We start from the raw sequence: 27,447 nt of genomic DNA on the forward strand, positions 1-27,447 counted from the left end.
CTCAAAATAGGGAAGATAAGTAATGGTTCCCGCCTCACCAAATTCAGTTCTGATAAGGATAGGAGATAATTGGCTTTGCAACAGTATTTGTGATATGAATATAGGAATATAACCTAGTTACATAATGAATGTGAGTCAGCAGTATAATTTGGTACAAAAGTGGCAAATGTACTTTTAAGTTGCATCAATAACAATATCACCAAAAGTAAAACAGGTAGTTATTGTTTAGCAACCACAATTGGGACTGGCAATTCGGTTGTCAAGTGAAATGGTCATTAAGGGGAACTACAACTATACTTATGATCTGTCATCAGCTTTCCTTTGCTTTACAGACCAGTGAAGGTTATAAATGAGAAGATTGGTTACGAAGTTACTTTTTCACCATTGTTGTAACTGCAAATAGTTGCTAAAACGAGATAGTCACTAAATAAGGACTACCTGTAGTTACACTTTATTCCACACTAGTCACTCCCAATGGTGTTGTGGTAAATATTCAGCAACTGGCTTTCTAGAAAAAAAACCTGGCAGGCTTCACCAACACTTCCAGCTCCATTGCCACTCCACTGCCACTACTTGCAGAATGATTGATCAGTGCACCAGCCATAGTGGTTTAGCTCTGCTCTCAAGTGACCCACAAAATTCCAAAAACATTTAACAATTGGCTCTTGCAAGTCAGTACAAGCTGGCACTAGCACACTACTCCACCTTGACTCAAACTCCACCTTCAGAACTGTATCAGTTTCTGGAGATCATGCTTTAAAATGAATTTTAGTCATGTGGAACAGATTCAGAGAAGGATGGTAAAGTTGATCAGGGAACTAGAAACTAATCCTTATGAAGAGATTTAAATAGCCCTAAGAAGGAAAGAATGATGAAGTATATGATACCACATTCTCTAAATATCTGAAGCACTTAGAAAACAATCAAGACTTCTTTCATTCCAGGAGGCAGGATGTGGAGCAACAGAACTATTATACAAAAGTAGATTCCAATTAAATGTAAAGGAAAGCTACCTAGTACATGAACAGTGAAAGCAACTACCTGGAGATATGATGTATTTGAAGTTATTGCTGGAGATGTTTAAATTGAGGGTTGGACAAATCTCTGGAAAAGTTGCTTTCATTTACATCCCTGGAGTGATAAGGGACTGGATCCAATGATCCAATGACCTTTCTTATATTAAGATTTCAGTGGATTAATTGGACAAACTTCTAAAGTTTATTTTCAGTCATTCAAACAGCTGTCCAGACTTTCATCCATTTAAGTTTAACCACTGAACACTTCTTCTCCAAAATGTATGCTGAGCTAGATACTTCAGAAACGGTTAATTTTAAGTGGTATAAAGTCCAGTAAATGAATGAATGAATAAATAAATCAGTAAATAGCTGAAGGGAATAAGTTACTAAATGGGAAACGTTCATTCAGCTTTGAAGAAGACATAATTATAATAAATATTCTCACATAATTTAACACCTTCATAAATTTAAAAGTAAAAATTGTGATGACTAGACTTCTATTACAAAGCAATATGAAGGTACTATATATCACAGAAATTTCAAATCACAATAGCCTTATGACCGTGTTTCCCTGAAAGTAAGACTCGGTCTTTTTTTTTTTTGTCTCCAAAAGAGACACTTTGGGGGGGGGGGCTGTCTTTTCCATGATCTCACCTTGCGGTGGCAGCACCAACAGCCCCAGCCAGCCAGCCCACTTCTGCAGCCGAAGGAAATGCCTCTGCAGCTGAGAATGGAGCTCCTGCCTGCATTTCAGATCTCTGCAGCTGAGAACTGAGCTACGGATTCAATCAGTAACTCAGTTATTGGCTGCAGAGGCCTTTATGGAAGGCCTCTGATGGCGAAATGCAGGCTGGAGCTTCATTCTCAGCCTGCAGAGGCATTTCCTTCAACCACAGAAGAAGTGGGCCAGCGAGACATGGCAGGTGTTAATTCATGGGAGGCCTGGCTGCAATGCTAAGTGTGTGTAGGGTGCAGGGGGCAGCTCCACCTCCCCACCCAGCTTTTTAGGCATGTGCCCCACTCCAAAACTAGGGCTTATTTTTGGGGTAGGGCTTATATTATGCCCCCCCAAAATCAAGGTAGGTCTTATTTTGGGGGTAGGTCTTACTTTTGGGGAAACACAGTATTACCAACAAACACAACCAATTATAATTCCTTCTATATACTTCCTGCTTTTCAACAGCAGCAAATTGCACTCGTTCAAACAATGTTATATTAAAAATGTAATACAGTAGTCAAACTAGCTGTTCTAAAACAATTTTTGCATAGAAATCAAACAGACAACTACCATCAAAATCAATATATTTACTGCAAAAACATTATTGCATGTTTTCTGATTTCCTAAGTGCAACATTGAAACATTAGGTGTTTCCCTAGAACAGAATCAAAAGCATGGTCAACAGTGGTATTTGCCTGGATCAGGATTAAGCTGACAACCATTAACACTAGAAAGACACAAATCCAAGGGGTGGGGCAGTTTTATAGCCAAACTGCAAACTAGGAATTTTCAATGAAGCAACTGCTAACTTCTGGCATATACTATACTGCAGGGGTCCCCAACCCGTGGTCTGTGGATCAGTACCGGGCTGTGGGATGCCAGCAACTGGGCCACACAAAAATGCAAAGCCCCATCTGTGGGAAGTAGGCAGCACACAAAACCACGCCCCCTCTGGTCCGTGGAAAAACCTCTCTCCATGTAACTGGTCTCTGGTGGCCAAAAGTTTAGGGACCTCTGCTATACTGTACTGAGGCAAGGAGAGAATTAAGCCAAAGACAGATGATACAGAGCCATAAAATGAACAGTCAAACTTTTAAAAGGTATTTTACCTTTTAGACAAAATCAGAGTGGTACCTACTCATCCTATGTATTCTTGGGCCTTTACTAGAATCAGTATCAATACTTTCTCCTCAGCAGTTTTAGAAGAAAGATTTAATAATATCTAAGCCACACAGTGATGATGCCTTGTGAATTTAAGGAGATTGAGTCAACTGAACATGTTTATTCTGACCTCTGCTTAAAATTTTATTTTCACTGCCTAGAAGATCAAAAGCCAAATGTGACATATACTGTTGCAAAATACTTTTTTCAAGAACTTGTATTATGTTATCCTTAGGAAGGTTGAATTAATGTAACTAACTTCTACAGCACTGTCATATTCTGCCTATATTTTCTTAAGATATTGCTAATCTAAGATTATAATGAACTATAAATATATACAACAATCCATGAAGCTGAAATGCTGTTTGCTGACAGTTTATATTCTGGTGGCTGGTGGGAGTGGTCTTTGGTTCAGCTGTTTGCTGAAGCTATGAATAGTCTCCTTTATTAGTTAATTTTTTGTGTTAAAATATGCATCTACTGAAATCACCACAATGTCACCACAATATTGAAAAGATGTTGAGTCTCTAGAAAGAGTACAGAGAAGAGCAACAAAGATGATTAGGGGACTGGAGGCTAAAACATACAAGGAACGGTTGCTGGAATTGGGTATGTCTAGTTTAATGAAGAGAAGGACGAGGGGGGACATGATAGCAGTGTTCCAATATCTCAGGGGCTGCCACAAAAAAGAGGGAGTCAAGCTATTCTCCAAAGCACCTGAAGTCAGGATAAGAAGCAATGGATGGAAACTAACCAAAGAGAGAAGCAACTTAGAACTAAGGAGAAACTTCCTGACAGTTAGAACAATTAATCAGTGGAACAACCTGCTTCCAAAAGCTGTGGATGCTCCAACACTGGAAGTCTTTAAGAAGAGATTGGACAGCCATTTGTCTGAAATGGTATAGGGTTTCCTGCCTGAGCAGAGGGTTGGACTAGATGACCTCCAAGGTCCCTTCCAACTATTATTATTATTATTATTATTATTATTATTATTATTATTATTATTATTATTATTATTATTAAATATATTAGAAGTTGCAGGCAACTTAACAAATTAGCATAGCACATGATTCTTATATTTGTTATTTTTTGCTTGCTCAAAGTACAATATATTATCATTTTCTATATTACCCATATGTGGCTAGATCCTCAAGAACTTGGTATTTCAAGATGTGTTCCAAAGAACTCCAGAGTTTGGCAAAAAGCTGCCAAATGACCAGGGGTTCCAGATGTTATTTTTTCCTGCAAACACCCTGTTCAAATATCAGGTGCGTCTTATACAAGTGCAGCATCTTATACATGGAAAAATAATGGTAACCTCCGAAGCCCAGGACATGCCTGTGTAGGTTTTTTACATGCCGCTGCCATGCCGCCTGGTGCAGGTGTCAAGCCCCTGTGGGCTTGCCACTAACAGGAGTGGGGAGGGGGCAAGATTGTCGGCCGGCCGAACTTCCGGATTTGCCGGCTCAACTGTTCAGTACTCTGCCGAACAGCTGATCGTGTGGAGAAACTCGCATGCGGAAAAATACGGTACACAAAAACAGTGACAATTATCCAGTATACATAATATTATGCATTTTCTGAAAATTCATTTATTGTGTAACCATAGTACCTTGAATACAGTTCTATAACCTATGTGGACAGCATCTTCCTCTTAGAATGTCACTATCCATCATTTTTTCATTGCCATAAAAATCAATTTCAGGAAAGCAGATGGAGTACTGTAGGTATTCAAAACAAACAATGGTTTTGACTGTAGCACTAGGAACCCTCTAACAGGAAGTATCCAAGTTACGTGTGTGGGACAACTAAGAAATGGACCAATAAGGCAAAGGAAAAAAAGATGGAGGTAAAGAGGAAGACACCAAATTAGAAAATTAGGATTTTTTTGCAGTGCAAAAAAAAGTCCTCTCAGAAGCTGAAAAAGAGAGAAGACAGCAAGTTTCAGATAAATTACATTAGAAATAATTTGATATAATGGAAGGAAGTGCCTCATGCTGACTTGGAAATGTACATTCTATCTACCTACCTATTTATCTATAAGGACCAGCATGACATGGTAGTAGCATCACTGCTGGGGTGGGGTTTGGGGGGTGAATTTTTTTTCCTTAAAAAAGGGGGCCAGTATGTGCACATTAAACATTAATTTGTACAAGAGAAAGAGAGATGGGGAAAACCATACCAAATTTTTCATTTTAATCGGAGGGGAAGGAGATTGCCCATCTCTGAATCTGTATTGGAAGCTACATTTCAACTGTTATGTAATTACCATTTTAAGAATTTTTCCCAACCTCAAATTGAATTAGGCCTTTCCAGTTCAGAACAATGAAGGTATCTTCAACTTAAGTATGTTCTAACAGTGAAGAAACAGTGGACTTATTTGGCCACTGCAAGAAAATTGCACAGACTAATTACAAACAATGCCATGACAAAGTAGCAACAATGGAATATCTGCAAGAAATACCATTTGCTTGAAAGCAAGAATTACAGAAGAAAATAGACAAAGTGAAATGAAGAAGCTAAAGTGCTCTGGGACTTTAGAATTCAAACAGACAAGCACCTGCCACATAACACCCAGAACTTGACAGCTGTTGATAAGAAAGGCAAACACATCTGGATAATGGATGTGATACTACCTGAAGAAGCAGAATTGAAGAAAAAGAACCGGAAAAGCAACAATACAAAGACCTTCAAATAAAATGACTGTGGCAAAAGAAATCAAAGATAGCATCGATAGTAATAAGCGCCCGGGTTATTACATCTGGAGCATCACGTGAACACTACTGGTATTGACAAAATCACCATCAATCAATTGCAAAATGCAGCTTTATTTGGAACCACTTAAAGCGCTCCATGGCATAGGACCCGGTTACCTCCGAGACTGCCTTCTGCCGCAGATTCCTTCCCACAGACCGGTACGCTCCCACAGAGTGGGTCTCCTCAGGGTGCCGTCGGCCAAGCAGTGTCGGCTGGCGACCCCCAGGGGGAGGGCCTTCTCTGTGGGTGCCCCTACCCTCTGGAATGAACTACCCCCCGAGATTCGGATAATTCCGGATCTCCTTACTTTCCGTCGCGCCCTCAANTCTGATTTCCTAAGTGCAACATTGAAACATTAGGTGTTTCCCTAGAACAGAATCAAAAGCATGGTCAACAGTGGTATTTGCCTGGATCAGGATTAAGCTGACAACCATTAACACTAGAAAGACACAAATCCAAGGGGTGGGGCAGTTTTATAGCCAAACTGCAAACTAGGAATTTTCAATGAAGCAACTGCTAACTTCTAGCATATACTATACTGCAGGGGTCCCCAACCCGTGGTCTGTGGATCAGTACTGGGCTGTGGGATGCCAGCAACTGGGCCACACAAAAATGCAAAACCCCATCTGTGGGAAGTAGGCAGCACACAAAACCACGCCCCCTCTGGTCCGTGGAAAAACCCCTCTCCATGTAACTGGTCTCTGGTGGCCAAAAGTTTAGGGACCTCTGCTATACTGTACTGAGGCAAGGAGAGAATTAAGCCAAAGACAGATGATACAGAGCCATAAAATGAACAGTCAAACTTTTAAAAGGTATTGACCTTTTAGACAAAATCAGAGTGGTACCTACTCATCCTATGTATTCTTGGGCCTTTACTAGAATCAGTATCAATACTTTCTCCTCAGCAGTTTTAGAAGAAAGATTTAATAATATCTAAGCCACACAGTGATGATGCCTTGTGAATTTAAGGAGATTGAGTCAACTGAACATGTTTATTCTGACCTCTGCTTAAAATTTTATTTTCACTGCCTAGAAGATCAAAAGCCAAATGTGACATATACTGTTGCAAAATACTTTTTTCAAGGACTTGTATTATGTTATCCTTAGGAAGGTTGAATTAATGTAACTAACTTCTACAGCACTGTCATATTCTGCCTATATTTTCTTAAGATATTGCTAATCTAAGATTATAATGAACTATAAATATATACAACAATCCATGAAGCTGAAATGCTGTTTGCTGACAGTTTATATTCTGGTGGCTGGTGGGAGTGGTCTTTGGTTCAGCTGTTTGCTGAAGCTATGAATAGTCTCCTTTATTAGTTAATTTTTTGTGTTAAAATATGCATCTACTGAAATCACCACAATGTCACCACAATATTGAAAAGATGTTGAGTCTCTAGAAAGAGTACAGAGAAGAGCAACAAAGATGATTAGGGGACTGGAGGCTAAAACATACAAGGAACGGTTGCTAAAACATACCAGGAACGGGTATGTCTAGTTTAATGAAGAGAAGGAGGAGGGGGGACATGATAGCAGTGTTCCAATATCTCAGGGATTGCCACAAAAAAGAGGGAGTCAAGCTATTCTCCAAAGCACCTGAAGGCAGGATAAGAAGCAATGGATGGAAACTAACCAAAGAGAACTAAGGAGAAACTTCCTGACAGTTAGAACAATTAATCAGTGGAACAACCTGCTTCCAAAAGCTGTGGATGCTCCAACACTGGAAGTCTTTAAGAAGAGATTGGACAGCCATTTGTCTGAAATGGTATAGGGTTTCCTGCCTGAGCAGAGGGTTGGACTAGATGACCTCCAAGGTCCCTTCCAACTATTATTATTATTATTATTATTATTATTATTATTATTATTATTATTATTATTATTAAATATATTAGAAGTTGCAGGCAACTTAACAAATTAGCATAGCACATGATTCTTATATTTGTTATTTTTTGCTTGCTCAAAGTACAATATATTATCATTTTCTATATTACCCATATGTGGCTAGATCCTCAAGAACTTGGTATTTCAAGATGTGTTCCAAAGAACTCCAGAGTTTGGCAAAAAGCTGCCAAATGACCAGGGGTTCCAGATGTTATTTTTTCCTGCAAACACCCTGTTCAAATATCAAGTGCGTCTTATACAAGTGCAGCATCTTATACATGGAAAAATAACGGTAACCTCCGAAGCCCAGGACATGCCTGTGTAGGTGTTTTACATGCCGCTGCCATGCCGCCTGGTGCAGGTGTCAAGCCCCTGTGGGCTTGCCACTAACAGGAGTGGGGAGGGGGCAAGATTGTCGGCCGGCCGAACTTCCGGATTTGCCGGCTCAACTGTTCGGTACTCTGCCGAACAGCTGATCGCGTGGAGAAACTCGCATGCGGAAAAATACGGTACACAAAAACAGTGACAATTATCCAGTATACATAATATTATGCATTTTCTGAAAATTCATTTATTGTGTAACCATAGTACCTTGAATACAGTTCTATAACCTATGTGGACAGCATCTTCCTCTTAGAATGTCACTATCCATCATTTTTTCATTGCCATAAAAATCAATTTCAGGAAAGCAGATGGAGTACTGTAGGTATTCAAAACAAACAATGGTTTTGACTGTAGCACTAGGAACCCTCTAACAGGAAGTATCCAAGTTACGTGTGTGGGACAACTAAGAAATGGACCAATAAGGCAAAGGAAAAAAAGATGGAGATAAAGAGGAAGACACCAAATTAGAAAATTAGGATTTTTTTGCAGTGGAAAAAAAGTCCTCTCAGAAGCTGAAAAAGAGAGAAGACAGCAAGTTTCAGATAAATTACATTAGAAATAATTTGATATAATGGAAGGAAGTGCCTCATGCTGACTTGGAAATGTACATTCTATCTATCTACCTACCTATTTATCTATAAGGACCAGCATGACATAGTAGTAGCATCACTGCTGGGGTGGGGTTTGGGGGGTGAATTTTTTTTTCCTTAAAAAAGGGGGCCAGTATGTGCACATTAAACATTAATTTGTACGAGAGAAAGAGAGATGGGGAAAACCATACCAAATTTTTCATTTTACTGCTCCTTTTCTGGAGAAATCGGAGGGGAAGGAGATTGCCCATCTCTGAATCTGTATTGGAAGCTACATTTCAACTGTTATGTAATTACCATTTTAAGAATTTTTCCCAACCTCAAATTGAATTAGGCCTTTCCAGTTCAGAACAATGAAGGTATCTTCAACTTAAGTATGTTCTAACAGTGAAGAAACAGTGGACTTATTTGGCCACTGCAAGAAAATTGCACAGACTAATTACAAACAATGCCATGACAAAGTAGCAACAATGGAATATCTGCAAGAAATACCATTTGCTTGAAAGCAAGAATTACAGAAGAAAATAGACAAAGTGAAATGAAGAAGCTAAAGTGCTCTGGGACTTTAGAATTCAAACAGACAAGCACCTGCCACATAACACCCAGAACTTGACAACTGTTGATAAGAAAGGCAAACACATCTGGATAATGGATGTGATACTACCCGAAGAAGCAGAATTGAAGAAAAAGAACCGGAAAAGCAACAATACAAAGACCTTCAAATAAAATGACTGTGGCAAAAGAAATCAAAGATAGCATCGATAGTAATAAGCGCCCGGGTATAATTCCAGAACATCTGGAGCATCACGTGAACACTACTGGTATTGACAAAATCACCATCAATCAATTGCAAAAGGCAGCTTTATTTGGAACCACTTATATCCTGAGAGCATACCTTAAACATCATCAAACAACATCTGCCTATCCCAGGTCCTTGGGAAGGACTTGATAGGTGGATAAAATACCAAACCCAGTCTAAACTACTGGTTGACTGTGACAAACCATCATCAACATCATCATAATTCAAGTCTTTCTTTAATGTGTGTAGACATTTTCTGAATGTTCTAGCGCTTTGGGAGACTTTTGGCTAACTGCCCAATTTCTTTTGTAAGATGCTTAGTTATATACATTTTAATTTTTTTTATTTATAAAAGCACTATAAAGCAAGGGAAATGCAAAATATATATTTTATATTAAGTATATTCATATCTACAACTTACATCTAGCAAATTTTATATAAATAGTGGCATCACCATATATTAAGTTCTCAAAGAATTGTCCCGGTACTACGTATTTTAATAGAATGCCAAGAAATAAATATATTGATGCATTCAGCATCCATTAATTCTTAAAAATCTATATATTGTACTCTAAATATATATAGGGCTCCTAGTACTGAACAAGATGAACATATGATGAATTAAAATAAATTACTTTATGAGGAAAAAAGAGGCTCAACAGTATTGCCCACAAGAGTTAGCTTTTGTATCAGCCTTATGCAAACAAGACAGCAAGAAATATTTTGTGGAAAATGATCGACAGTGATATACAGCATCTCTGATTACCTAGGTTTCTTTGAAATGAAATCCTAATAACTGTCAGTCATAAATACATCTTCGCCAACACATACTGAAACAGAATGAAATGGTTTAAATAGAAAGAGAGGGACAAGCATATTGCAAAATAAGTTTAAAAGGGAATTCAATCGAAATTTCTAGAAGTATTCAAAGATTAGTCCTCAAACCTTTATTTGATAAAATCATTTTTGAAAAATGCCATAAAGGTTTTCTTATTTTCTTCAAAACTCAACTATTAAGAATAAATATAAAAGTTCACAATAGGTATTTTGTAGGACTGTGGCCACCTAATGAGAAGGAAGGACTCACTGGAGAAGAGCCTAATGCTGGGAAAGATTGAGGGCAATAGAAAAAGGGGACGACAGAGAATGAGGTGGCTGGATGGAGTCACTGAAGCAGTAGGCGTGAGCTTAAATGGACTCCAGAAGATGGTAGAGGACAGGAAGGCCTGGAGGAACGTTGTCCATGGGGTCGTGATGGGTCGGACACGACTTCGCAACTAACAACAACAACAAGGACTGTGTTTTAGGAGTTAAAGTTTTAATTTATAAATTTTTTAAATCTTTCTTTGCAATGTCTAAAACATCATCTTCTTTTGCTGAAACTATTGGCTTAATTATATTTAAAATGTTTCAGTGTTTTCCTACTCAAATTTTAGTTACATTTAGTTACATTTCCCAATCTCCTCTCTCCCAATATCATGAACAATATTGCTCATGAAGTGATTCCGAAACAGGACTTCTTATTAATCTGTATTTTTAACCTGGCAATCTTTCTATTATAATCATTTTATTTCTAAAATAATCAATACACTTTGTAGGAAAATTCAACCAATCTGAGATAAAGGCTGGGTAAAAAGGTACAGTACCTTCACACTTTTTCCAATGATTTCCCAATATCAGTTAAACTCTAAAGAATTACAATACTAACTGAGATTTGTTACTTTTAACAATACCTTCTCACTCAAAGCTTCTGAAAACTATTAGGCTTTTTTTCAACCCTCATAAACTGTGCAGAAAAAAAAGTTTTAGCTTAACCCATGGGTATCCAACTTTTTGGCTTGCCCGGGCCACATTGAATGAAGAACTGTCTTAGGACACATATAAAATATACAATATAGTTAATGTATATAAATCACATAATAATATTAAAAGTTTATGATCTTGCTGTCCAAGGGCATGGGTTCAACACATTTGGTTTAAACAATCATTTAACTAATACTTTTAATATACTTGATATGGTATGGCATTATTATAGTTACAGTGACCATATTTAGCTAATTAGACAAATTATTAAATATATATACAAATCCATGGGGGTGGGGTTGATCTTAATAACTTAGTCAAATATTCAGGTTTCCAAAACCCTGCCCCCTTTTTTTTACTATCTTATGCTTTGCAGATTCAATAAGGCAATAGGCAATCACTGTTACATTACCAGCTTTTTTGACTAGGAAACTGCAGTGCAAGCCTTGCTGATTTAGCTACTATTTGGCAAAATATGCCAGGGAGTCTGGCTCAAGAATATACGTACCCTTAAGTCATATTGGCTGAGGTGCCAACTCCTGCCAATGCAAAGATTTGCAATTTTAAAACAATTCAGAAGGAAGGGCAGTACTGACACCCCCTAAGCTTTGGTGCCCTAAGTCAGTGCCTACTCAATTGTAGCCTAAAGCTAGTTCTGACGTCAGGAGCTTCCACAAGAGGCCTCTTCCTTTGAAAAGCAGGCAAATGAAGCCTTGTTTGGAAGCAGCACTTGTGCTGAAGCAATATACATACACCTCTACAATATGAAGATGGTAGGTGGAAAGGCTAGGCACAAAAATCTCATCAGTGGGCAGCAATACACTAATCCAATTTAGAAACCTGGAAATTACATTTAAGAACTAAGCTCTCCAGAGTCATTTGTGAAGCCAGCTTTTGATAGCTCAGGCTTGATTAAACAAACCTGAGGAGGAATAAACTAGATATTATTAAAAATACAGCTAAATTTAGGAAGACCTACCTCAAACTGAATGTGAACCGAATATACAGAATTGTGGAAAAATAGATGTATGCTAAAAAACTAATGTTTGAAGTAAAAAATTCCGGAACTATGATTTTTTTTTTTAAAAAAAATCAATATTAAGTACAAGGTATTACAAGATGCTAAAGAAAGAAGAGACTTAAGTCTAGCTGATTTAAAATTATATTTCGCAAGTTGTCTAGGTTGGATAAAAGATTGGATGACATTGACAAATAGAAGGTTATTGGAACTAGAGGGGCATGATTTGAGATTTGGGTGGCACACTTATTTATGGTATGAGAAAGTCAAAGTTAATACGGAGTTCAAAAAATAATTTTATTGGACATGCTATATTGAGAAAATGGAACACATAGATATTTAGGTTATGTCTGAAAAAAAAGTTTATGATTTTCACCACAAGAAGCATATTACGGAAAAGACATGATAACTAAGGATAATGGTTAACTTATAGGGATATATTAGAACTCTTCAGGAGATTTTAAAATAAAATTAAAAGAGAATTTGACATCAAAAGGATATATATGTCAATGGTTTTCCTAGGTATAATTATTAGAAAGATTAAAGTAAATAAAAGGACTTTGAGCACTAAGCATGAAAAGAAGGAATTTGAAATAGAATTATGTACAAAAGATGAACATATTATTGCTAAAATGTATAAACTGCTATTAAAATTTAAAATAGAAGATGAACAAGGGAAAGAATGTACGATAAGATGAACTAAAAGTTTGCGTATAATATACAAATGGAACAATGGGAGAATATCTGCATGAAAGGGTTGAAATTCACATTGTGTTATAATCTTAAAAAGAATTTTCTTATAAAATGATGTATTGCTGGTATTTGCCACCAGAAAAATTGTCTAAAATTGTCCAACCTCAAATGTATCTTGGAAATGTAGGCAACAGGAGGGGATATTTTATCATGCTTGGTGAACATGTACAAAAGCCAAAATAAAATAAAATAAAATACAGTTGAAACCCAGAGGTATTCCTTCGGTATTGATAGACAAACAATTGGAAAACATGGAACAATGTTTAATAAATCAAAGCATTTGTTTTGATAAATGACAACAACAGCAAGACTTTTATATGCACAATAATGGACATTACCTATAACAGAAGAATGGATGGTAAAATTGATGGAGCTGGTAAAATCAATGGCTTTGATTAGAGAAAAGACATTAGTTTTAATGCTGATTAAAAAAAACCTTTGACATATGGATTTGATGTTCACAAAAAATTATGTTGTAAACTTAGAGTAAAAGCTTAATATAAATGTATATTAAATATCTGCTGTGAAATAGAATCAGAAGCCCAAAAAGAAAATGCTGACGCTAAGAGAGATAACTTCTAAAGCTAGTAAATGCAGTTTGTAGCAGACTCTCCTGTTATTCATAGAATTTATGTATATAATCCTCAGTGTTCCATTCAAACTAATAAATTATTTCTTACAGGTAATAACTCTGACATAAAAATGTACCAACCAGCATACAATATGTGGGGCATTTTTTATCATTCCTTTTGAAGCTGACTATAAATTGCACAGAACAGCTTCATAATAATCTTGTAACTTAAATACTTTGCTATTTGTATTTGATCACCAGATAAATTGTGTGGCATTAAAACAATATTTATTCATTTATTTAATTCGCTTTGTATAGCCAGCCATCCCACATAGACACTCTGGGCAGCTTACATAATAATCAAAATATTTTTTTAAAAAAAAATCAAGAGAACCAATTTGAATTAAAATTAAAAACTAGAATAAAAAATAAAAACAAAAATTGAAATAAAACAGACAGAAAATGCATTCCATTAACTGTCGTACAGCCATCCAGCAAACTATACTCTAATGCAGTCCTCAAACTGCTTGACAAAACCATGTTTTAAAGGCCTGATAGGCCAACAGTCTATTTTGGGCCCAGTCTCGTCTTGGCAGAGATGATGCTCCGCAGGGTGGGCCCTATGGCAGAAAAGGCTTTCTCTTTAGGCCCTGCCTGATGACACTCCCTGGCCAATGGAACCCACAACATGCTCTCTTGCCAGAGTGAATGTAGATATAATTGAGAAGAGTTAGTCCCTCAAATATCTCAGGCCATGCTATGTAAGACTTTAAAAGTTATAATCAGCACCTCAAATTGGACCCAGAGCAAATTGGCAATCAATACATCTCATGTAGCAGAGGTGTAACATGTGCAGACGTCAGAGCACATTTAACTACCCACGCTCTTGCACTCCAGTGAGCTACCGCACTGAGTTACAATGGAGTAGGCAAATCAGTCAAGAGAAACAGTATTGGAAAAATCCAAGAAATATAAAACTCGATGATCACTTATGATCTTTTCCTGCAAATTCAGAATATAAGACATGGAGATTCCACAATAAACAATCAAGTTAGACAGTAAAGGCCAGAAAAAAAATATAGGCCTATCTCACATGAAAATTCTTTATAACGTAAGGATACAAAAAAAAATTCCTTCTGTATGTCCAGTATGACTGTGCAGTGTTTTGAGTTCAAAGGCTAAAAGGCAGAGGTGCAAACATATCTGTTTGTAACTCTGTAAACAATTATGTCTTTTCCTAGAATTGTGCTGCAGTTTAGCAAGGTAGCCACACAAACTCAGGAAAAGATACAGCTTCTTTAAGACTGATGCTATGTGCATACGCCAGCTCACTCTGAAGTACGGTACATTTTTTCTGTTAAATCTGCAGCACTGCACAGCAACAAAGAAAACCCAATAATATTCAAATTATTCAGCTAAAATATTCTGTGGCTAAATTCCTCAAAATAAAAGGAAGAATTTGCTAGAATTCTATGTCTTGACATACTATGGCACAGTATGTCAAGACCTTCAATTTTCAAGAAAAGAAGCAGAATTCCCCTCCTCCAACAGAATCTGGCAGCTGATTAGATTCTCAGAACAGCCTAGTGACAGCTGGTGCCCACAGCAGTTGGTGGAGTGAAGCCAAGAAGTTCCCATAGCTGGAACCCACTGTAGGAGAAGTTGGCATTTGTCTGACCCATACAACACAAAGCAATATTTTTTACATCTTCTGAATGTCCTGACTCATACTGGGAACTCAATGTTTATATATGCCTGGATGAACTTCCAGAAATGTGCATGACATTACTTCCCTCTCACAGCAGTGGAATATTCAAGGGAGAGCAATGTGCAGTAAAAGTTGCTAAAATGGCAAAGACGGTGACTAAAGAATAAACAAGACCTTGGAGCAATCAACTTAAAAATCGCAAAACCTGGAATTATAGAAAATATAGAAGCTTTTAATCAAAAGGTCTGCTAAAGCCAAAATGTTTCTCTCCATTTTAGTAGAAAGCATTCTTAGGTTTCTGGAGCTTCAAGAAGGACCTCCATTTATTTTTAATAAAGGAGCAAAGTATAAAGAAATAGAAAAAAATATAGCTGCATGTGAGTCTGGATTTGAAGGTCAATGAGTGATTTAAAGCTGGCATGGATGTTCCTATATCACCTCTCACAAATGCTTTAAAGTAGCTGCAGTTTTACTGGGGCTTGCATGGGTGGTTTTCATAGTCAATAAGCAATTCTAGGAAAAGACCAATTTGTTTAAGGTGTTCCCAACAGGTGTTAAATACATGCTCATATGAGTTCCAAGTCACATTTTTCTTTTTCAACAAATTATCTCTCACAATCCTAATGGAGTGTCAAAGACACACTGTCAAGTTTCTGCAAGCATTTTGAAAACATTGTTAATAGTGATGAAATAATTACTAGATTTCATATAATGATGAATGTAGTGAATATTACAGAAATACCCTCAGGGCAGTTAATATCTGGGAAATTCAATCATTAGATTTATATAGTACAATAGTGGACTGTACTCAAAAAGAAGTAAAAAACCTTGGACGAGAAAAAGAATGACAATAAACCATGCCCTAAATCCACACGGTAATGTTTACAGAAGCTACTTACCAAGGAAAATGGGTGGGTGTGGAATTGTTGCAAGTGCAATAGATAGTTGAAGAAGAAAAAAGGGCATTGGAAGAATATCTGAAGGACAGTGAAGAAGATGCACCAAAGCTAGTATACCATGAAGGCTTATTGAGTACTGGAAAGACAAAGCTGGCCTACAAGACAGACTAAATGAACAATAGAAAAGAGATACAAGGCAAAGCAAAATATTACATGGCCAGTACATAAAAAATAGCAGGCAAAGCAGATAACAACAAAACCTGGCAATAGCTGAGAGCAGGAAAGCTGAAATTAGAGACAGACAGGCTAATTCTGGCTGCACAAGCCCAAGCTTTAAGAACAAATGCATACAAAGCCAAGATTGAGAAAGCAGCAAAATACAGCAAACACTGCCTTTGCAGAGAAGCTGATGAAACAGTGGACCATCTATTTAGCCACTGCAAGAAAATTGCACAAATTACAAAAAAGGGCATGACAAACTAGCAACAATGATGCACTGGAATATCTGCAAGAAATAGCATTTTCCTGCAAGCAAGAATGGGTGGAATCACAAAGTAGACAAAGTAATAGAAAATGAAGAAGCTAAAGTACTCTGGGATTTTAGAATTCAGACAGACAAATACCTGTCTCATAACACCCTAGATAGAATAGAATAGAATAGAATAGAATAGAATAGAATAGAATAGAATAGAATTCTTTATTGGCCAAATGTGGTTGGACACACAAGGAATTTGTTTCCGGTACATAAGCTCTCAGTGTACATACAAATAATAGTGGTAATCATGATCAACAACTTAAATCAGTTGTTAAATCAGATTTAACAACTGTTGATAAGAAAGACAAAAAAAATCTGGATAATGGGTATGACATTACAGCAGAATAGAAGAGAAAGAACTATAGAAAGTAACAAAATACAAAGATCTGCAAATAGAATCACTGTGGCAAAAGAAAGCAAAGACAGTATCAATAGTAATGGGCACCTTGGGTGCAATCCTAGAGCATCTGGAGCACCATGCAAACATCACTGGCGATGATAAAATCATCATCAATCAGTTGCAAAATGCAGCTTTGTTTGGAACCACTTATGTCAGTGGTGGCGAACCTATGGCACGCATGCCAGAGGCGGCACTCAGAGCCCTCTCTGTGGGGATGCTTGCCGTCGCCCCAGCCCTGCCTCCCTCCGTGGCCTCCTCACCAGCAGCCCCCATGGAAGAGAGTCGCCCTTGGGTTCAGCCCGCATGGAGCAGCACAGTCAAGGACATAGCCAGGCAGCAGGGACAAGACTCTGCCCTCATGCCCCATAGCATGCAGATGCTGCTGCGGGGTGTGGGCAAGGTGTGGGAGAAGGGCATGGCTGCCATGGCACTGCAGGGCTGCCTAGGCGATCTGCTGCGGTGAGCCATGGAGGCGGTGCGTGGCCCTGTGGGTGGGCAGAGCAGAGGGCGGGTGGGGGCGGAGCAGGTAGGGTGGGAGGTGGAGCGGGGGCAGTTTTTGGACACTTGATCTCTAAAAGGTTTGCCATTACTGACTTGTGTCCTGCGAGGATATCTTAAACACCACCAAACAACATCTGCCTATTCTAGGTCCTTGGGAAGGACTCAATGGGTGGATAAAAATGCCAAATCCAGTTTAAGCATCTGTCTGACTATATGACCAAGAGTAATAATGGATGCTTAACTCCAATCAAAATGTATTAATGAGATCTTCAATTAATTTCTATAAAGAAATACTAAAGTTCAAAAACTCATTACAATGATAGCATTTAATTACAGTAACAGCATTTAAGCTTATAGCTGAAATCACACAGCATGCTTTGCCTTAATTTTTAACCATGACTTGTTGAATAAGCCACATTAGTCTTGTTTACACATCTGACAAAATTGTAATGGTTTAGTATAGCACATGAACGTAGTCAATTTTTTTAATCTTAGATGACATTACCAAAGTGACTTAAATCAAGTTTGATATTTTAAGTTAAATTAATAAGCATCCATTGCCCTATAAACCTTGAACAATGTGGTCGCAACTACAGCCTTCATATAACTGAACTTTACACAAAATGCATGTTGCTTGTACAATCAAATTATTTCACAAAGCATGCATATGGAAGGCCACTAACTACATCATTAGTAGAATACTCAATTTCAATCCTTCATAGTGTACTGTAGAGGTGTGCATGAAGGAAAGCTTACTTTGGCTTGAGCTAAGAAAAAAATACCTCATTCAAAATATTGTGTTCTCATTCAGCAAAATTCAAAACTTTTGTAAGTATTCTTTAGTCCAGTAAGTATTCTTACAAATTGAAAGGTTTAGAATGTTATGGCCATTAGAAGCAATGAGAACCAAATATTAATTGATATTTCCTTGTTATAACATCTAACCCATCCTGAGTGCTACTTTCAACCAAGTTGCAAAAAATGTTATTGAGGAATCAAGCGGCATACCCCTGCTCCCACCCACTGGAAAATCTCTTTTGAGTGGAATCTGTCATTTAAAGAACCTGCCCACAAACACACCAGAGATATTTTCAATAATCTCTTGAAGACAGTGTACCAACTAACACAGTTTCAACACATTTTCCCAATAAAGTTTTGATTTTTTAAAAAAATCTGGTTCAATATTTTTTTGTAGGCACTGACATCTTGCTTCCTTAGCAAGATCAAGCAACAGATGGGACATGTTCTTTTCCAAACTACCTGCCAGGAGCCAAGCCTAGGAAAAGCAGTTGTGTTGTTCTTTGCAAATTGGGGAAACTGCAATAAAAGGCCTATTGAGGTTTTTTATTTGCATAAAGAACCCTAAAAATATGACAAAGGAATATGCATATCAGGTATACGTGGACACCAAAGCAGACCAATGCCAGCTTGAAGCACCTAAAAATGCCTACATAATGAACAACTGAGCACTATGTTAGTAACCTTTAAATTTATATAACCTCAGCAGAATCAGCTTGTATGCGAAGCACAATTAATCATGCACAAACACTGCGTTAGCTGACTGAACTATAATTCACACCTTAGTACATATGCATCTTACCCATAAACTCACATGATCTCTATTTGACATGTAGTAAAGTTAGTTTGAAAAGAGCATTAACTTTTCAGATAAGCCTAAGTAGTCTTCTTCTGTTTCACTATCAACTTTTGCTTCACTACCTTAACATTACAAGCTCACCAGCCCAGTATTTACTCTTACAATCCTGAAATAAACTCTTGGGTTTATTTTTATATCAACAGTTGAAACAGCTATTCTGTTTGTTCCTAGAATATTATCATCTTTTTTATTAAGTTCTACTGGATAAGGCAAAACTTATGATTTTATAAGCATCTATGAAATCTTTCATCGGACTTTCAAAGAAGGAAAAGTAGTTCACAATAAACGGTTTTATTAAGCGATTAGGTGTATGTTCATAACATTGTATACAAAATATGTAATTTCAGAATTGATCACACAAGTAATTTGGTCATAATAAAGGTTTATAAATCTATTTTCAAATGCTTTAGCCTATCTTATTAACAAGATATCGCTCACATCTACTTCTTTTATTATGTAATTTTATTTATCCTGCTACCAGTAATAAATAATATTTGGTCAATCATGAAAAAAGAATTGTTTTCTTAGTAACTATCAACCAACAGAACAAAATTTTATCTTAGATCTTGGGATGCAATATAGTCTTTATAAGCAGCACTGCAAGTCATACTTGTTTTGAAGTTCACTAGATTTCTACTGAAAGTTTTATGGATGAAGCAATCAAGCTTCAGTTGAGAAACAGAACTAAGACTTTTACAAGTAACTAACAAGACAATAAAAGTCCCGGCATATATTCATGAAGCTTAAGTATGCAGGAAACTGCAGATGAAATATCTAATATCTAATATTCCTAACAATTATAAAGTATACTCTATTAGAGCCTTTACACAAATAATATTATAACAGGAGTTAACAAAGAAGATGAACTGTAAACTGTAAACGCAAAACTTGAAATGTTTAGCCAGAAATTTAAAGCCAAGATTCTGCATATGAGTGAATGGTTTTTAGAATTAACTGAATAAACTCCAAAATTTAGATACAATATGGACATTGGAGACAAATTAAAAATGGACAACTTTCTAGAATGATGTAGAACTCTTTGTGCAACAATAGCACTACTGATGCTATTTGCGCCCGTTATGAATTTGCTTCTCTTTTTATGACTGAAATGTCATTTTAAAAAATGTACAGTGAATTTTTAAATAAAATAATCACCTAATAATTTAGTCACATGCCCAACTAACAGTACCTGGTATTATCTAATTTATAAAACTGAATTCCCCAAATATATTGTTTTATGCTTATGATAATAGATAACTATCAAAAGTATGTTTTGTGTATTTTGTGAGATTTGTTAGTTCTTTAAGTCAATAGATGCATCATAATTTTATTTTTCTACAGCTTGAAAAATCTGGAGTGCTAACAGAAACAAACCCCTCAGTACATTTAAGAATTAAGCAAAAACAGAATCTGAATTCTGGATGAATGTGACTCAGTCACTCCAGTGGTTTCAAAATAGTTCTTTTTGTTGTTGTTGTTCAATCAGATCCAATTCTCTAAGACTGCCTGGACTACTCCCTGCAGTTTTCTTGGCAAGGTTTTTTTTTAAAGAAATGGTTTGCCATTGCCTTCTTCTTAGGGCTGAAAAAAGTGACTGCCCAAGGTCATTCAGCTGGTTTTGTGCCCAAGTGTAGGATTAGAACTCACAATCTCCTGGTTTCTAGTCTTATGCCTTAACAATTATACCAATTATATCTCTCTAAAGTAAGATACAATTCTCCTAGTTAAGATTCTACTGTGAGATATTGTTCAATGCGATGGGTCATCAGAAATTAAAAATAGCTTATGGGTTTTTGAAATCATGCAGATTTCAAAAGATTTTAATTTATTAAGGTTACATTTTTGCAGATCCCACCTGAAACATTCCTGTGGCATTACTTGCCAATCCCTAAGTCAACTGATTCAAATTGATCAACTGTTCAGAGAAGGAAAACTCAAGAAGTTACTAGGCTGCAACTTATAGGGGGCTTATGAGAATATTAATCTTGACAGGAGGGACATTGTTATCGATCACTGCTTGAAAATGAATAGCTACAGAAAAGAAATCTTTTGAAACTATGCTGTAGTAATAATAAAGAATTACTAAAACAAATAGAAATGTAGAAAGAGAGCTGAATGGCAGCTAGTCTATGGTATCCAAAAATCAGAAGAACTAATAAAATTTCAACTAATAAATTTTGTTAAAAAGCATGTGAACTAAGCTTGCTTAATTAGATGCAGTGGAATAGCTAGATTTGGAGGGTCTACGAAGCCCAATATTCCAGCTATGGTGGTTCCATGTGCTTGAAATGGTGGGGCAGTTGAAATTGCCTGATTTCTGTACTTTGAGAACCTAGCCACTCTGTAGCATCTAATGAAGGGCACTAAGTTCGTAAAATCATGTACCTCTTAATAAAATGTCTTTATGATGGCCACAGTGTACCAGGACCATGTGATCACCTTCTGCGATATTCTGACAAGCTAAGTCCATAGAGAGGCCAGATTCACTTAACAACCTCAGAACTAATCTGTCCATCCTCCCCTCCATCCAATCAGAATTGATGAAGCTTCTTAGATGAGAAGTGAAACGTCTTCTTTACAGAAAAAACGAAGTCCAGTTGCCTTTTGAAAAAGTACCTTTGTGACTTAAAAACTTCATTACTAAGTTAACAACTGCAGAGGTTAACTTAACTACTGTGGCAAGAAAGGTCATAAAATGGGGCAAAACTCACTTAACAATTATTTTGTTTAGCAACAGAAATTTGGGGCTTAATTGTGATTGTAAGTCAAGGACTACTATGTATATTGTTGGGTACAGTTTGTTGATCCCAGTAATACCAGGACCCTTAAAAGAGCCAGATTTGAAACCTCTTTTTCATGTAAAGAAGCAGTTACTTAAGGGAGGGCTTTTCAACCTTTTCACCCACTGTACCACTTTTAGGATATGGCAACATCTGAGTACCACCAATCGCCTAGCAAGGTGTCAAAAACTTGATGACCAAAAAAAAAAAGAAGGAAAAAAGTGATTAAGTACAGGTAGTCCTTGACTTACAACAGTTCACTTAGTGACTCTTAGAAGTTACAATGGCACTGAAAAAAGTGCCCCCCAAGCCACAGCCGAGCAAGACACCTGCCTGCCCACCCGGTGGTGCTCTTCCTCCTTTCCGAGGTTTTCATTGTTGTGAGCATTTCTGTTGAGGACTGACAGCGGGGGTGGGGTGGGGGGGTGTTTGGTTTTTATTCCCCCCCGTCTGGTGGGTGGTTGCAGCAGGTTTTGATCAATTCACATGACCCCGGGACACTGACCATCATAAATATGAATCGGTTGCCAAGCATCTGAATATAAATCACAAGACCCTGGAGGTGATGCAACATTCCAGCTGATCGGCGCTTCTTCTGGGCTCAGCAGAAGCATCAGAATCAGTGCCACTTTCCAGCTGATTGGTGCTTCTTCAGGGCTCAGCAGAAGCACCAGGATCAGCGCCAAGCTCCAGCTGGAGCCTGGCGCTGATCCTGGCGCTTCCACTGAGCCCTGACAGCCCCGAAGAAGTGCTGATCAGCTGGAAAGCGGCACTGATCCTGGCACTTCGACTGAGCCCTGACAGCCCTGCAGCTCCAGCCATCTCTCGCTCACACTTGTGCGGTGCTGCCAACAGTTCAGTTCATTCCCCTCCTCCGCTACCACTTTTCTAGAATGGTCGCGTACCACCTGCCAGGTGCCAATGTACCACAGGTGGTACCCGTACCACTGGTTGAAAAGCCGTGACTTAAGAAACAAGGAAACAACAATATAATTGTATACATATTATTAATATAATTGTATACACAGGATCTTTAAAATAGAGATGAAATTGACTAGTCTGATGAAGGTTGATAAAACTAAAAATTTGTTTAAGAGGAATGGATAAACATTTATACACAGAATAGTAAAAGTAGGTTTCACTGTACATTTTACTAAATATTTAAAAGAAACTAGAAAAAAGCTTTCAGCAGTGTATAAAATTTAGAAATTTCACTGTAGTTTCCATAGTGAACAAAGCAAGCTGTGTTTATGCAGCAAACCTTTCCAGAAATTGCTATTTATGGTGCCACTGGTCTCAATAAGTACGTATTCCAGGAATCTGAAATATAGGGCAGTAGTCTCCTTTAGCATCTATGTGTGATTGACAAGTACAAAATCCTATTCCTAGACTTCAACCACCTATTAAGGTATCTCCATGCCTTTTTTTTGCACAGGGGAAGTAAAAAAAAACACACAACCTTATCATTCCAAATCCAGGATTTTTTCTGACTTAACTATATTTTACTACAAATTACAAGCCATCTAATTATCACATTCCAATTCTGCAAATATGCTGCAACTAAGGGGCTAGGGAACATGGTAAAAGATAGAAAACCACACTAATAATCTTAATTCTACTATTTGTTATATAGGAAGATTTGAAAAGCATGCCAAGCTACTTGTCCCAGGATTAAAAACTATTTTTCTACAATTAGTGTAGCTATTTTATATTTTTCAATTCTTACTTGCAGCATGGGTAGCATAGGCACAACCATTAAAACTGTGCATATCCATTGATATCAATGACGCTTTCTAGTCTTCTAATTTAGTTTTATCCAATGTCTCCATATTTGAAAACTTTCAACATAAAATTGTGTTCCAGAATGCAATGGTTCAGCTCTTATCCAACTGGTTATTTTGCTATAATTTCTTCAACAAATGATTTACACTGGCTCCTATGCATCTTCACTTGTTTCTAATGTATTAGCAGTGTCAAGAAAAGAATCTTTCACCAAGGGGTTACACTGCTTATTTTACTCCACAGGGAATCTAAGCTCTACTCTCAATGAGGGCAGGTCAATATATGGAAACCAATTTCAAATGTTCAGTATTTTTCTAAAGAGCCATACTTTATAGTCCAGCAAATTAGCAGCACGTATTCTTCTCTTTAAGCAACTGCTAGAGTTGAGAAGGAATTGCCATGTATAATGCAGACAGAAAGATGTTTAGTTTGTAAACAGAAAAACATTAAGTATTGAAGGCACAGATTGTATCCAACCTTTCTTTTAAATTCTTTGATTATATTAACACTTCACTGCAAGTACTTTTTGTTGTGACTGATAAAAAGACCAATACTTCCATCCCTACCATCATTAGTTTTTTTAAAAATGGGATAGGTATCTTAATAAAATCAGCATTAACATTTTAATTAAATTAAAATTGTAACACATTTTAATAAATTACAATAGTTTTTGTAATTTAAGATGTTGCCACAGCAGAAGAGGTCATTAAAAGGTAAAGTCTCTTGGTAACTTCATAGATAGGTCCATGCAATTTTCTTGGCAAGAATACAGAAGCAGTTACTGTTTCTTTAGTTCATCCCCAAATGAATTGCTTTTGTTTACCTTAAACTTCTATTAAAAAAACACCATCACTTATTAACTATGTACCTAGATCATCTACACAAGCCAACAATTCCTTTATATCTCAAAAGTTTTTCCAAAGGAGAATATATTGTTAGTGCTTAATATACATCCATTCCTTATCTATTAATAAACATTAAATGTTATCACTGCTACCAATAAAACCATATATTGGCTCAATTTTGGTTCTCTCTAATTGAGTTATGAAATAATCTTAAACTCTATCATGTTCTAAACTTGAAAGCCATACAAAAACTACTTCATTTACCATTAAACAACAAAAACATTTTACTTATCAAAACATTTTAAAAAACAGAACCCAGTGGTACATTTCTAATTCACGTTTTAAGGTACTAGGTTACAAGACAAAGCTCCCCAACAATCCTAATTCAAGTTTTTAGTTTACAACATGGAAAATAATGACTCTGCTTTAATAATCAATAAAAGTTATCAACTCATAACCTGTAAAAATAACCAACATGTTTTCCAGGATGTCTTATACTTCCAATACTGGAAGACTTACATCACACATGCAGAAGTAAATGCAAAGAAACAACTTTTTTGTCTCCCCCATTCAAATGCATACCTGATTTGCAGAGTGCTTTGTCACAGTAACTCCAAGATTAAATAGAACACAAGGGCAGCCTTCTTAAGTATTTTCTTTTAAAAACATAACAAAAGGATACAGCCTTAGAGCGCCAGTTTGTGTTCCAATAGCAAGTATCTTCTGAACAGGATCAAAAGCCAAGGCTGAAGGCTGATAGGGGAAACCATGGCGTACAGTCTGTCAAGTCAAGGTAGTGAAGCAATGGCGATTCAGGCAACCAAAGAAAAATAGAAAGCCAATGTTTTAGGAAGAAATGACTTCATTTTGTGTACAAAAGATTTTTTTTAACTTGGGGGGAAAATAGACTAGAATGCATTTGAATCTTATTGAACATAGGGATAACAAAATGAAGCCTTACCCATAGATAAGTTTATCATTCACTTCTCACTTTACTACATTTTAGAAACTCTTGCAAAAATTAAACTGTATTATAATCTGAGACAGAGAAATTTGATGATGCAGCCTTTCCTGTAAATTAAATATTCACAAATTATTAAGACAGCTCTTTGGAGAGCTATCTCTATTTCTCTAAAGGCCTTAAATTACACAGAAGTTTTTTTTAAAAACACACAGACACTTCTGCATTTAATACATTACAATGGCCACCAATGCTCCTCCTTTTTATTTTTAACAACTAGAGATGTACTTAACCTCATTATGTGTGGGGTAATGAGCAAACAGCACAGGCAGGTACAATCAAAATGTTTTGTATCTTAAGGATCAATCCTAACCCATTATTTAGATAAAGTATTCAATTATTCAATCTACAAGCCAAACTACAGCAGTTTAGGCCACAGGTGTCTAAAGGTGGAGATGAACATCCACTTCCTTTTGTGTTTCAATTTGGCACAGCTGGTGAATTAATCTGCTGCATCACCGTTTTGGAATTTAGACTCCAACTGCATTTACTGCATCCCATCTGAGAAGTAATCTCCCTTCCTATTAGTATTACTTCTTCCTCCATTCCCAAAATGAAGAAATATTGCCTCTATATTTAGAGAACCACATTTACTGAAGCCTGTTAAAATCCCCGCGTTGCTGGTAATGCAGAGCCTTTAGTACCCTGTCCTCTGATCGCACCAGAGTGGCATTTTAATTGTGTTCAACAGTGAAGCACACATTTAGAGGCTTCCCTCCAAGCACCTTAAGATATACATGTACATATCTGCAGCTTAAAATTCAAGGGATAAATAGCCATCAGGGAAAGATGCTCGTCAATAAAAGCTGAGGGTCCCTCATCACGTCATCCTCGCGGTTGCTCTTCTTCCCCCACCCACAAATTAAAATAATAATAATAATTAAACCGACAGCTTTAAAAGCATCGGAGTCCAGAGTCTGCAGAACCCATCATGGCTACATCATCCTCTGCTTCTCTCCCCCCCCCCCACCATTTCTTCCCAACCGGCTGCAGCATTATTCACCTTGCAGAGCTGGAAGTGCTCGGACTGGAGGGTCTCCTGGATGTCGTTCTCCCGGGTGGCAGACTGCTGCTGCTGCGAGGAGGAGGAAGCTGAAGAGGAGGACGACGAGCCCGCCAGGCCGTCCAACACCTTTCTGATGTTAAATTTCCTCATGGTCTCTCCGGCGGCGCACCCTTTTCTTCTTCCTCCCCCTCCTCCTCCTCCTCCCCCTCTCCACCCCCCTCTGGCCGTGGCTCCTACTCCCGCCCGACCACACACCTCATCCAGACGAGCGGAGGAAGGGAGGAGGAAGCAGCAGCAGGCGGGCAGAGCGAGGGGTCCCGCTGCAAAGGGAGGGGGAAGCAAAAGGAAGGACGCTTCGAAGTCTCCGCTTTCCCCTTCGGCTCTGCCTTCATCCAACCATTCTCTCCCACCCTCGGTCTGGGCGCAGGGCGGGAAAGCAGAGGCGAGGGGAAAGGGCTTGCTCGAGGCAGGCGCGGACGACGAAGGGGCAGAGCAGTCACCCTTATCAGCTGAGGGAGGGAGTGGACCTGACCAAGGAAGAGGAAAGCGCCGAACAGGAAGAGAAAGGAAGGAGCGCACGAAGTAAATAAAGCTAGCGGCGAGATTAACGTAGTAGCGCGGCGGCGGCTCCTTTCTGCCGCTCGCCACGCCAGCGCGCTTACACGCACGCTCAGGCGAGCAGCTCGCCCTCTGGCAGACGGCTCTGCCCCCGACCCCCCACCCGGGGCGCCCTCTAGGCTCCGGGAAGGCCGCTCCGACCGCCTTTCGCAGGCTGCCCTTTGCCTGCGCCGCCTTTCCTGTTCAAACCCTTTTCTTGCAACGATTCTCCTCACCCACCCCTCCCGCTTTGCTACTACTG

The 27,447-nt window shown here is 37.8% G+C and overlaps 1 protein-coding gene across 2 annotated transcripts in view; it reads right to left on the reverse strand.

Annotated features, from left to right (window-relative positions):
• Positions 1-26,738, reverse strand: part of STXBP5 (syntaxin binding protein 5) — a 107,759-nt gene extending 81,021 nt beyond the window's left edge. For both annotated transcript variants that reach the window (XM_015824554.1, XM_015824555.1), the window contains exons 1-2: positions 26,586-26,738; positions 25,244-25,341 (exon numbers count right to left, since the gene is read on the reverse strand). In XM_015824554.1, the coding sequence (XP_015680040.1) occupies positions 25,244-25,341; positions 26,586-26,738 (251 nt within the window). The remainder of the gene's footprint in view (positions 1-25,243; positions 25,342-26,585) is intronic.
• Between the last annotated feature and the right edge of the window lie 709 nt (positions 26,739-27,447).

Source organism: Protobothrops mucrosquamatus, unplaced genomic scaffold, assembly GCF_001527695.2.
Source record: "Protobothrops mucrosquamatus isolate PMUCROS unplaced genomic scaffold, P.Mucros_1.0 scaffold2281, whole genome shotgun sequence".
Lineage (NCBI taxonomy): Eukaryota > Metazoa > Chordata > Lepidosauria > Squamata > Viperidae > Protobothrops > Protobothrops mucrosquamatus.